The following is a 12,449-nucleotide window of genomic DNA, read 5'->3' as shown; positions in this document are numbered from 1 at the left end:
GTGTTGTGTGTGTGTGTGTGTGTGTGTGTGTGTGTGTGTGTGTTCATTCGCTAGTTTGTTTGTTCGTTTGTTTGTGTCTGTGTTTCAGTGCACCTGAAGGGGTTGCTTGCTTCGGCTTGGCAATGCAGACGTTCTCACGCGACCCCAACACCCACTCGTTGTTGCATTGTACTGCACGTTCTTCTTCACATGGCAGGCCATGTGCGAGTGTCTGCCTGGCTCAAGCATCACCATGTCTCAACAGACGGTCGCTTCCAACTGAGAATGCTGTTGTTGCTTCGATTCCACTTGTGCTTGTTACACGTGTAGTGCCTAGGTTTTAGAGTGTGCCACAGCAGAGCAGTCGAGCAGTGCCCCTGCTCTTCTAGCCTGTCAGGCCATCGCAGTGTGTTGTTGCTGGCTTGCTGGCTTGCCATATTAGTGCATCAAATTAAAATTGTGTGAAACCATAATTTGGAAAATCTGGCATATCTTGTGCCTTTTCCCCACAACCAAGGTTTTGTCGAAGGCAACCACCACGAGGAACCCTCGCGTCCACCCACCACCGCCACCATGCCTGTGAGTCGTATGTGTGTCTGTCTGCGTCCGTCTGTGTCTGTGTCTGCCTGTGTGTCTGCCTGTGTGTCTGTCTGCCTGTGTGTCTGTGTGTCTGTCTGTGTCTGTATGTCTGTGTCTGTATGTGTGTGTCTGTGTGTGTGTGTGTGTGTTTCCGTGCGTACATGCTTGTCTGTATCTGTGTCTGTGTCTTTGTCTGTGTCTGTGTGTACATGTCTCTGCCTCTCCCCGCCCCCTCCCCCACAATGCCTCCTCCTCTCTATCTCTGTGTGTGTGTGTGTGTGCGTCCATTTCTGTGCGAAACTCCTTGCTTCCTTTCTTGTTGTCGTCTGTTTTGTTCTTAAACCTTGGTCTCTTTCTGCCTGCGCTGTCATCCTCGCGCGCGCTCGCTCACGCTAACCAACACCAACACACCAACACACACGCACCATGCGTACACGCATGTACGCACCAGCTTGCCATCGATCTCCTGAACCCTCGCCCCGAGCGGGAGGCGACAAAGCACAAGCTGAAGCGCCTGGTTCAGTCGCCGGACTCTTACTTCATGGACGTCCGCTGCCCTGGCTGCGCCTTCATCTCCACCGTCTTCTCGCACGCCTCCACCGTCGTGGTCTGCAGCAACTGCACTCAGATCCTGTGCCAGCCAACTGGTGGCAAGGCCCGCCTCACAGAGGGTACGATGATGCTTGCAGAAAAGAGCTATAGAGGAGTGGGAGAGAGTGAAATGAATTGTAGCAGCTGTTGTTGTTGTTGTTGTTGTTGTTGTTAGTGTTGGTGTTGTTTGTAAGTTCTTGTTGTTGTTGTTGTTGTTGTTGTTGTTGTTGTTGTTGTTGTTGTAAGTTCTTGTTGTTGTTGTTGTTTGAGTTGTTGTTGTTGTTGTTGTTGTTGTTGTTGTTGTTGTTGTCGTCGTCGTCGTCTTTGTCCTTGTCCTTGTCGTTGTCGTCGTTGTCGTTGCTGCTGCGCTCACTCCTCTGATTGCAGAGTCATGCCGTCCCCTCTTTCTACTTCTTGCCGTTGTGTACTCTGATCGCGGGTCTATCCGCACGCCTTCGTCAATATTGTCTCTGGTGTTCGTTTTTCGGCCAACATCCACTCGCTGTCCTCACGTTGTCACCCCCTCCTTCCCTCCTTGCCGCACACATACATACATCCATACATACATCCATCCATCCATCCATCCATACATACATACATACATACATACATACACACATACATACATACATACATACATACATACATACATACATACATACATACATACATACATACATACATACATACATACATACATACACACATACATACACGCACATTTTCCCCCTCCCCCTCATTGCAGGCTGCAGCTTCAGGAAGAAGAAGACCTTCTAAAGCCGCTGGTTGCATTTGAACCGCTGTCTTTGCGTGCGCAACGTGTGTACTGCGTGCGCGGTGCTGCCTGCTGCGTTCCCTTGCTTGCATGTTCTGAGCTGAGTGTTGGTTCGTCAAGGATCCCTTTGCACCATTGCATGGCACCGCAGTTGTCGCGTCAGTACACACCGCGCCAAGACACCACACCCGAACCGATTTTGATCACATGTGTGTGTTGGGGGAGTGTTGTTATGTTGTGCATGGCTGGAGTCATCTGAACTGCATCCAACAGCAACATCGACAAACAACAACCACACACACACACACACACACACACACACACACACACACACACACACACACACACACACACACACACACACACACACAAACAACCACACACACACACACACACACACAATACACACAATACACACGCGTTGTCTGAATTCAGTCGAAAACATGAGGTGGCGAAACTCCTCGGAAACCATCGTGCATACGCAATCGAAACACGCGAATAGTGGCGTGTGCTGTGTTTTGCATGCAAGCACAAAACCCCGCTTCCCTCAGTTGCTTCACTCGGTTGCTTGCTTCTGCGTCTGTCACAACAATGTCATGTCGGTCAATCAACCCAAAACACGCAGCACAGCACAACGCCACACCCCGTTGCAGCACCTCTTGTTGCTTCAGCACTGCGTCCGTGCGACCTTGGTTGCAGCTTTTCCCCCTCGTCTTGCTTTTGTGGCTGCGTGTCACTTGCATCGATTGCGTGATCGGTGCTCGCCACTTGAGGGCTTGATGCAAGTATCTCGGTTCAAAGTAAGACAAAACCGCGCAAGACGGACCAGCAAGCGGCACCAACGGTAGAACGGTGGGCACTCCCAGCGGTTGTGTGTGCGTGGAGACACCCAAGAGCACGGGACGGGCTCAAGGGCAAAGAGCGTCAGCAGCAGAAACAGCAGAAACAGCAAGGACAAGGCCAAGTCAAGCAAGCAGGTGCAGCCAGCGGTCTGTCTTTCGTCGGTGGCGCAGCAGCAGCAAAGCTCAAGCGCAAGCAATCCACGCAAGCAATCCACGCAAGCATTTGCTAGGTTAGCATCATCCCCATGTGCCAGCAATTGGGCAGTCTGGGGAATGGTGGGGTGGGAATGGGAACGGCTATGAGGGTGGGGTGCGCATGCAGTTCACTTACCAACCTTGATTCCGCTGCTGCCCTTCCTCCTTCTTTGATGTGCATGACCATCTCACCCCTTCACCCTCAATGCAACTGTGGCTGCTGGCGATTCCACCCGCCCACCTCAACCGAACCCCATGTTCTCAGCTTGTTCTTTGTCAGCACTGGCGCCACTCCAGTCCACAGCTGGTCGAGCGGGTTTGTTTCCTGGTCGCCAAGGCTTCCACCCAGCCCCTGCCCCCAGTAAGTCAAGAGGAAGTTTGCTTGGGTTCTGGGGTGCTTGTGGTCTTGCAGCCCTTGCATGTGGCATGTGATGGCGTTGGGCTGCTGTGATTCGGTGGTGCAAGGGTACGGTATGATCAGTACTCTGCTTCAATACATCCTCACTGTGCTCTGCTCGTGGCCATCAACAGCATACACAAACGCGCATACACACACAGAAACGCAAACACACGCACAAAAACGCGCATCCAGACACGCATACACACACATATAGAGACATGCACACATCCATGCACACACTTACAACAACAAACAAAACGAATAAGAAGCGAGCAGAGACACACCCGCTCAACCACACAACCAGCAACCACACAACCAACAACCACGCACGTGGCTCCCTCTCTGTGTGCATACTGCTCATGCAGCCCTGCACTTGGCCTTTGCGCTTGATTTTATTCTCTCCCCCCCCCCCCCGTTCCCCGCAGATACTTTTCAACCCTCCACACACCCGCACTCGAAGACTACTCCTACAAGCAAACTAGATCTGCCAACCGCCGTCTTCTCCCTTGCTTGCAGGCAGAGCAAACGGACGATCGAGCTACTCCTTTCATTCATCTGTAGACCTTCCCAGCTTTCCTGACTCCCTCCTCCCAGCCTCCCAATCTCTCACCCGGGACACACGAAAACAGGCAGCATGTCTTCCTCTCATGGGACAATGAGCGCAAGCGATGGCGTCTCGTGCGCATCACCCGTACAAGCAGACACGAAACAACAACAACAACAACAACAACAACAACAACAACCGCAGAAGCACAGGAAGAAGACGAAACAACAACAACAGCAGCAGCAGCAACAACAACAACAACAACAACAACAACAACAACAACAACAACAACAACAACAACAACAACAGACACAGCAGCAGCAGCAGCAGCAGCAGCAGCAGCAGCAGCAGCAGCAGCAGCAGCAGCAGCAGCAACGACACCAACGACGACGACGACGACGACAACAACAACAACTACAACAACTACAACAACTACAACCACAGCAAGACCAGCGCGAGATGAATCGGAGGTGGCGCAGAAATAAGCAGCGACGAGAACGCTACCGCCAACAACAGGAAGCCCTTTCGCCGCGCGTGCGAGCGGAAATCAGACAAGTGAACCGAAGCGCAGCAAAGCGATATCGCGAGGAAGTCCATAAACGAACACGGGCGTGGTACGTGGAGCTGCAGCGCACGCGAGCGCGTAACTTGCAGCTCAGGCGACGAGCCAAGGCCGTGTCCCGACAGCTACGCGACCTGATGCTGCAGGTCACCGACAGCGCTGCCACCCTCCTTCCCCTTGTCCAACGCCTCAAACAGGCTCCAGGCAAGCAACACCGTGACCACCACCAACAGCAACAAGCGGTGCCTGAGCACACATCACAACAACAACAACAACCAACCACCGCAACCGCAAGCAGAAGCGAAGTTGACAACATCGACGACGACGACAACAGTGACAATGAGGATGACGCACTGGTGCCAAAGGGTATGGAAGGCACTGGGCAGCACAGGCTTGCACGCGTGCTCGCTGCCGCTGATGCCGCAGCCAACCTCGACACGGGGTCTGCTGATGATTCGTCCTCGCCCGGGAGCGATGACGGCGACGACGGCGACGACGACGACGACGACACCGGTGATGAGGGTGGGGATGGCGTCACCTTGACACGGGGTTCGAGCGCGATGGGTTTCCCGTCTGCAACATCCCCACTTGCGGGCATTGGGGCTGACCGGCAGACAGCAAAATCAGCGAAAGCAGTGCATCTGCTTCATCGCAACGGCCACGCCTGCGCAGCAGGCTCGTCACCTACCCGCGGCCACCCTGCCTCGCTCAACCCTTCTTCTTCGCCTACAAGCAGTGCCGTGACCCCTGCTGGCCATCAGAGCCGCGCCTTCGCCGTGCCGCTGCAAGCGCAGCTCCCCTGCGCGCCACCGTCCACCGTGATTAGAGCCCACCAATCATACTTGCAGCCATTCGCAATGTGCGCGCCGCTCACCAGCGCAAGCATGCAGCCCGCATCACAACAACAACAACCACAGCAACAACAACAACAACAGCCGCCGTCGCAGGTGCAGCCTCAGCAACAGCTACTCTCTTTTCCAAACGGCCATACACAGTATCCGTCCTCAATTGTGCCGTGGCAGGTTCCTGGTTGGGCACCGCCGCAACAGCAGCACATGCAGCCCATGCAGCCCATGCCTCCGCTTGTGCCACCGATGCATCAGCAGTATCCTCATCCTCATCATCAGCAGCAGCAGCAACAAACATTTCTGCTGCACCAACAGCCTCCACTCTCGGCGCTCTGGCCTTCGAGCATCGCAGCGGCGCCAGCGGCGCTAGCGTTGGCCGCGGGTGCGTGGTGGCGAGCTCCACACCAGCCCAGCCCCGCGCCGGGCACGGGCACGGGCATGGGCATGGGTTCCCAGAGCCAGGCCTTTTCTAATATGCCACCAAGCATGGGTTCGGCTGCACACGTGCCACCAACAGGCGCACCCACGCCGCTGCCCCACCCATTCAATCCTGCCACGTACACTAGCAGCATTGGAAGCAGCAACGACGCCCCGCCGGCGTAACTCAGTGGTGTGGTGGGGTACTCCACCGGCTTCTTGATGCTCGTCACGGTGAAGGCGCCATGGCGACGAGCACACGACAAGCGCCGCAGCGACAACGCCAATGCGACGACACGCAGTCGGTGGTCATGTGCAGACGTTGCCTCAGCCCATCCGTTCTGGTCGTCAGCTTTTGTTACTGCTGACCTCCTTCCTTCCTTCCTTCCTTCCTTCCTTCCTTCCTTCCTTCCTTCCTTCCTTCCTTCCTTCCTTCCTTCCTTCCTTCATTCCTTCCTTCCTTCTTTCCTTCACCAGCCTGCTGGTGTCATTCTCTCGTCTCAAGCTACCAGAGCGCCAGGCGTTGAGCTCTTGTGTTTTACCTCCACTTGTCTGGCCTTACCACAGAAACACTCACACACACACACACACACACACACACACACACACACACACACACACACTCTCTCTCTCTCTCTCTCTCTCTCTCTCTCTCTCTCTCTCTCTCTCTCTCTCTCGCACGCACACATACAGTCCCCCCCCCCCGCCTCACACACACACACACCCTTACACACACTCTTTGTTTTATCTGCTCTTACAATGCTTGACGGTTAATTGCACCATTCTGATAGCCCTCTTTGAAGGAAGCCGATCATTCTAGCTCATTTATATTTCGCGTCCCTCTTTTCAAACTTGCCCCTCGGCCATAACACTCTCCTCAAAACCACTGGCGCACTGTCATCCTCTTCTTTCGCCTCCTTCACCTCTCTGATTGTGCCTTCCTGCAAGCGTGAGAAGTACCCAGCATCCACGTACGTGTCTCCTTTGCGTCCTTCTCTCGCAGGGCACCCAGAGAGGCGCTTCTTCCCCCTCCGCTCTCCTGTCCTGGTCCTCAACACACTTTTACCCCCTTCTGTCCTTGGTCCTCAGCACTCCACTCCCGTGTCTACTACCATCCCATCCTTCCCTCCTTCTTCCATGCGCACTTATTCAATTCAAGTATTCATCCTCCTTTCTTTCCCCCCCCCCCCCTTTTTTTTTCTTTCTAGTCCTTGGTGACGGGTCATCTTCTGCCCTGTTTTCGAGTTGCTCTCTCTGCCAGGCTGTTCTCTGCATCACCCGTTTGTCCTAGCCTTTGAGCTTCTTCCACCCCTGATTACCTGCGCAGTGGAGCCCCTTTTAAGTACACAAAGGAAATGCAAGGCAAATTGGTTGTGGCACGAGTGCTTGCGTTTGAGGCTTGTTCCAAATGCACAACAAGACAAACGGACGGAGACAAGTGGTGGAGCGACAACGCAAATCCGTGCTTCAAGACACCACAAATTGAACCACACACGCGACAACGAACAATGCCAACAAGACCGCAGCCTCACCCCCTGGCACGGACGTGCCTCGTGTTCCTGCTGGCTGTCTTTGGGTTCTTGGCAGGGGTGCAACACGCGCCCTGCTTGTGCTGGGGCAGAGCGGTGCTTGTGGAAGACAAGGCAACTGGCGCGCTGCACATCAACACGAGTGACCCTGCGCACCAGCACGTGTTCATCAACGGCATCAGCACAAGAACTTTGTATGACACGGTGCTGCAACAGCAACGCGTGCTGGAGGCGCAGCACCGCATCAACCAGGCGCAGCAGAAAACCATCAGCGCCCTTCAAGCCAGGGTATGCTCCCCTCTGCTCGACACCACAACCATAGACAGCCTGGGTTCAGAGGACCTCAAATGGGCTGGCGGCGTTCTGGCAAACAATGGGTTGATCTACGGTATCCCGCACAAGGCGTCCGCCGTGCTCATCATCGACCCTTCCACCAACACCGCCGACACCACCTCCATCGCCGGCCTCAGTAATAGCGGATACAAGTGGGCGGGCGGCGTCCTGCTTCCAACCTCGGGCAAGATTTACGCGTTTCCGCGGATGAAACGGCCGTCCTCATAATCGATCCCATGACCAATACCGCCAACAGCGACACCATCACCGGCCTGCCTTTTGGCGGCAGCAAGTGGCTCAGTGGCATCCTCGCCGACAATGGTCTCATCTATGGCATTCCATGGGACTCCACCTCGGTTCTCATCATCAACCCCAGCACAAACACGACGGACACAAGCACAATCTCCGATCTGGACACCAGCGGCAGCAAGTGGTACGGTGCCGCCATCGCCGGAAACGGCCTCATCTACTCCATGCCGCGCAATGCCCAGGCTGTGCTGATCATTGACCCTTCCAACAACTCCGCGGATGTGTCCACCATTAGCGGATTCCCCAACGGCGGAAATAAATGGCAAGGAACCGTGCTTGCAGGCAACGGCCTCCTGTATGGCATCCCGTTTAGCGCGGACGCCGCACTTATTGTGGATCCCACCACGAACACAGCCGACACAACTACCCTCGCCGGTCTGCCGTCAGACACATACAAGTGGCGTGGCGGTGCTCTCGCCACAAACGGGGTCATCGTCGCTTTTCCGAGCCGTGCATCCGGCGTCCTTCTCATCGATCCAAGCACCAACACGACCGACGTCAGTACTTTGGCGGGTCTTCCAGCGGGCGGGGAAAAGTGGTTTAACGGCGTGTTGGCTGCAAACGACCGCATCTACGCCATTCCGCATCGATCCGAAGAAGTTCTAATTGTTGCAACCTCCAGCTGCTAATCGCTTGACGCGCTGGGCGGAGCGAGACAGACATTGTGTATGCGTGCGTGCGTGCGTGCATGTGTGTGTGTGTGCGTGCGTGCGTGCATGTGTGTGTGCGTGCGTGTGTGTGTGTGTGTGTGTGTGTGTGTGTGTGTGTGTGTGTGTGTGTGTGTGTGTGTGTGTGTGTGTGTGTGTGTGTGTGTGTGTGTGCAATGTGCATGTGTCCAATGTGCGTGCACGTATGTTGGCTGAACTTGGGGTTGGCATATTTGACCAGCCTTGGACGTGTGCATGCAAGGCTGATGCTGCCTTTGCTGGTGCACTCGGACATATGCCTGATGCGCGTGTGTGCGTGTGTGTATTCGTGTCTTTTGAATAGCTGAGCGAGCATTTGATGATGAAAAGAATATAAGAGTATCGAGTGAACAAGGCTGTGCATGAACCTGTCAACAATGCCCGTGCTGCTGCACTCGGGAGGGGGGGGGGGAGATTGTTTAAGGGTGTGGTTGGTGGAGCGTGTGTTTGAGTAAATGGGGCGCCTGGCTGTAACGGTTGGCCCCTGAGGGTAAGAACTACAAGGAGATGGGAATGCGGAAGGGGGGGGGCAAATAGGCGGAGACTGCTTTGAATATCTGTCGTGAACACGGACGGTGGAAACAAACGGATGGGCATCATCCATGTGTTGACTTTGATGGTGCTGCTGTGTGGCATGTGTGGTTGGATGGTGTCTTTGTTGTGGCTGCGTTGGTCGTGTGTACTTATCAAAGGGACAGCAGCTAGAAAACATGGGTAAAACAAAGCAAACGAGCTAGCCATCTTAGCATCTTGGTCCAGACAGACCAGGCACGAGAAGAGAGTGCAGGACAGGTCACAGACGCGGACAAGAAGAAAAAAAGGTGGGACAAGGAACAAGAACAGGAAACAGGAAAGACGAGTGGCGCGCCCGTGCAGAGCAACAACGCAGAGCACGGCGACAGGCCAGGGCCTACGTGCAGTCAAGCACTCTGCCCAATGCCCAAGAAACATAGACAAGGAGGAGTGCTCCACAATTGCATGCACACACACACACTGGCAAAACAGAACAAAACAAACAAGCACGCATCAGCGCCCTCGCACAGTACCAGAGTGCCCGTGTTCGATGCCCATACACATGAATCACATGTAAAGAAACTGTCGACTCCCAAACCAACAGCATCACACCAAGAGCAACACAGAGTCGTGTGCTTAGACAAAAGGGCACGCTTTTTCCTTGCGCGCAAGCATACTGTGCTTGTGGGCAAACAAAGGTTGCCCAAGGGCCTCGTGCCGGTCACGAAGGAGCTAGACTGTAGATGAGTCGTACGTTCGCGACTGCGACATGTCAGAAAGCCGCGTGTATGTGGACAATGACGGCGACGCCGTCCGCGGTGCACTGGTGCTCGCTCCTGGGATGCGGGAGATGCCTTTGCTGCTCGGGTTGCGTGGTGTCGACATGCCAGAGGGCATGAGCTGCTGGCAGTGTGCAGCGAGACGCGGAACGTTAAATGCGCCAGCACACGCCGCAAGCTGCGGAAGCATGTCCGTGCTGCTGACCGCCACACGACCCGTGTGCATGTAAGCAAGGAAGGCGTCAAACACGGAGGGGCTCCACTTGTCGATACGAACGGCCCGGCGGCTTGGTAAAGTGGCCGCAGGCGTGGGAGGCAGCGGCGCCGTCACGTTGCTTGCTAATGCTGCTGTCGAGTGTGACACTGGGAGGGCCGCATCAATCATGGCTGCAAGCACGCGGCTCTGGTGGCACAGGACCGCCGACATGCCGTAGAGGGGAGGGTGGCCTGGCGCGAGATGGAACTCCACATCGCATGTTGCAGCTGTGCGCTCGAGTACAGGAGCAGCGCTGGTCAAGACAGCAGATATTGAGATCTGTTGTCGGTGATCGATGATCATGGGCGGCACGTCAGAAGAATGGGAAGGAGGAGAGCCAAGCGAATGTTGTTGTTGTTGTTGTTGTTGTTGGTGGTGGTGGTGGTGTTGTTGTCGTTGTTGTTGTTGTTGTTGTTGGTGGTGGTGGTGTTGGTGTTGGTGTTGTTGTTGGTGGTGTTGTTGTTGTTGTGTCCGGACCCACAGCTGCTGTATCATCTGCTCCCGTTGGCGACATGCATCAGCTTCGCCAAGTGGGGAATGGAGTGCACCCTGTACGTGTGTCGGCTGAGGTATCGTCGCTGGTTGTACTGGTGGGAGGCTCGAATGAGTCGACGAAAACAGGGCGTGGCCTTGGAGCAGGCCCGAGGGAACATAGTCGTCCATCCCATGCAACGACCTGCCAACTGTGGAGGCCCTATGCTGGTCCCCGTGCTGGTGATGACGGTGGTGGTGACCGCTGTCGCCATCGCGCTGCTGAGATGATGGTTTTGGATACTGCGTGGCCCTGTAGTCGATGGTGGATTGATAGGGCGCTATGCTGGACCCATCGCGCGCTGTGGCCTGGCGATCACGCGCATCTGCGTGCCCAGCCACTGCGCTGACGTGCCTTCCCATGCTGCCGCGGGAACCTGGGCGACCGCTCTCAGTTGTGTGGTTTGTGATGGGGTCCGATGTGGCGGTGTGGGATGAGGTGGAGTGTGACGAGGCAGAGAGTGATGGTCGTGAGCCAAGCACCCTCCGTCGTAGCCGCTGGAGAAGGGTGGTCCTGCGACGCTCAATCGGCGAGGTGGCGCGCTGAGATCCCCGGCCAGGTGCAGATGTGTCTGTTCCGGTCATATGAATTCAAAAAAAAAAAAAAAAAAAAGGGGGCAAGCGGCAAGGGGAGCAACGCGGATAGGTTCATGGCAGGGAGATCACGTGTGAGCGGCCTGATCACAGAGAGCAAGAGCTGTGGGTGATGTTATCCAACGAAGTACCCGCACACGCACACGCACACACACACACACACACAGACACACACACACACACACACAACACAACACGTGCAGATGGCTGCGTAGGTGAACAGGACGCTCCAGGCACAAGTTGTATGAAATGAGTCCAAAATCCACACGCCAGCAGGTGCTTATGCACTTCACCGAGGAGCAAGAACATAACAAAGCAGAAAACAAAGGCCAGGGATAAGGGGCGAAGCAACGACCGATGCAACACCACATCTCTCACTCTTGCCCCCCCCTCCCTGCTCACCTGCGCTAGCACTTCGGCGCGCGGCGTGGGATGAATGCCTTTTCTCCTTTTTCTCATACTGGTCATCTGTTGAGACGCCGGTCATTTTCTGTACCAATCGCGCGCAAGCAGCACAGTGCTCCGGCTCACAGGGCTGGTGTGGTGCGTGGTCGCCTGTGCGTGTGTGGGTGCTGTGAGAGAGTGCATGCAGCCGCCAGACGAGCTCCTGCACCACGCGTTCGTGCGTGAGCCCGCGGGGAGCAGGGCACGTGCCGGGCGAGAGCTTGAGGGCCAGGTGTTGCTGCTGCTCGTGGTGCGGCTGCCAGTGTTGCTGCCGTTGCTGTTGCCAGTGCTGTACGTATGTCTGCGGTGGCTGCCTCACTGGTGGTGCGGTGCTGACATCACGATGTCCGACAAGAGCTGTGTCTGACAAGGGGCGCCCAGCGTCTGCATCTGTCTGCGGACAAAACGGCTGCATGTCAGAAGCCACTGCCTGCAGCACAACTGCTGGCTGCCTTTGCTGCTGTCGTTGCTGCGAAGGGCAGGCGGTGGACGCAAAGCCGGCAAGGGGTGCAGCCTCGCTGCCGGGGTGACTGGTGGAGGCTGAGGGGCTGCTGGGTGTCAAGGGCATCACTGCGTGTGTTGTTGATGCTGGGAACCACTGCTGCGATGGCTGTGCATGGTGTGCCTGGTGTAGTGCATGGCGTGCAGGCGTCCTGTCGGCCATGCTGTTGCCATGTGGCACTGTGATGTCGGGTTATCGTGGCAGGGCTTGATCAGTTGATCAACGGGCGGTGATCTGCTCG

General features: G+C 55.7%; 4 protein-coding genes across 4 annotated transcripts in view; 3 read left to right on the top strand and 1 right to left on the bottom strand.

Moving 5' to 3' along the window:
• The first annotated feature begins 462 nt into the window (after window positions 1–462).
• Window positions 463–2,128, top strand: PTSG_10977 (40s ribosomal protein S27). The gene is made up of 3 exons (XM_004987847.1): window positions 463–558; window positions 1,010–1,229; window positions 1,895–2,128. Exons 1-3 carry the CDS (start codon window positions 553–555, stop codon window positions 1,924–1,926), a joined length of 258 nt encoding a protein of 85 aa, XP_004987904.1. The 5' UTR covers window positions 463–552; the 3' UTR covers window positions 1,927–2,128.
• A 2,236-nt stretch (window positions 2,129–4,364) lies between these two features.
• PTSG_10976 (uncharacterized protein) lies at window positions 4,365–5,685 on the top strand (the record flags this gene model as incomplete). Its single annotated transcript, XM_004987846.1, has 2 exons — window positions 4,365–5,326; window positions 5,490–5,685. 2 exons carry the CDS (start codon window positions 4,365–4,367, stop codon window positions 5,683–5,685), a joined length of 1,158 nt encoding a protein of 385 aa, XP_004987903.1.
• Window positions 5,686–7,240: 1,555 nt separating this feature from the next.
• Window positions 7,241–8,627, top strand: PTSG_10975 (uncharacterized protein; the record flags this gene model as incomplete). Its single annotated transcript, XM_004987845.1, has 2 exons — window positions 7,241–7,812; window positions 7,851–8,627. 2 exons carry the CDS (start codon window positions 7,241–7,243, stop codon window positions 8,530–8,532), a joined length of 1,254 nt encoding a protein of 417 aa, XP_004987902.1. The 3' UTR covers window positions 8,533–8,627.
• A 627-nt stretch (window positions 8,628–9,254) lies between these two features.
• The window catches only part of PTSG_10974 (uncharacterized protein), a 3,323-nt gene continuing 128 nt past the window's right edge, over window positions 9,255–12,449 (bottom strand). The window contains exons 1-2 of the mRNA XM_004987844.1: window positions 11,665–12,449; window positions 9,255–11,240 (exon numbers count right to left, since the gene is read on the bottom strand). The exon at window positions 11,665–12,449 is cut by the window's right edge and continues 128 nt beyond it. Of these exons, the coding sequence (XP_004987901.1) occupies window positions 9,835–11,240; window positions 11,665–12,370 (2,112 nt within the window). The 5' untranslated portion in view covers window positions 12,371–12,449 and the 3' untranslated portion in view covers window positions 9,255–9,834. The remainder of the gene's footprint in view (window positions 11,241–11,664) is intronic.

Source organism: Salpingoeca rosetta (genome assembly GCF_000188695.1).
Source record: "Salpingoeca rosetta unplaced genomic scaffold supercont1.40, whole genome shotgun sequence".
Lineage (NCBI taxonomy): Eukaryota > Choanoflagellata > Craspedida > Salpingoecidae > Salpingoeca > Salpingoeca rosetta.
The sequence above is the reverse complement of the archived record's forward strand: the minus strand, read 5'-3'. Positions and strand labels throughout refer to the sequence as shown.

Excerpts from the sequence above, each read along its gene's own strand:
- PTSG_10977 (XM_004987847.1), top strand. Across the intron at positions 1,230-1,894 it reads CAAGGCCCGCCTCACAGAGG|GCTGCAGCTTCAGGAAGAAG; the intron begins GTACGATGATGC and ends CCCTCATTGCAG.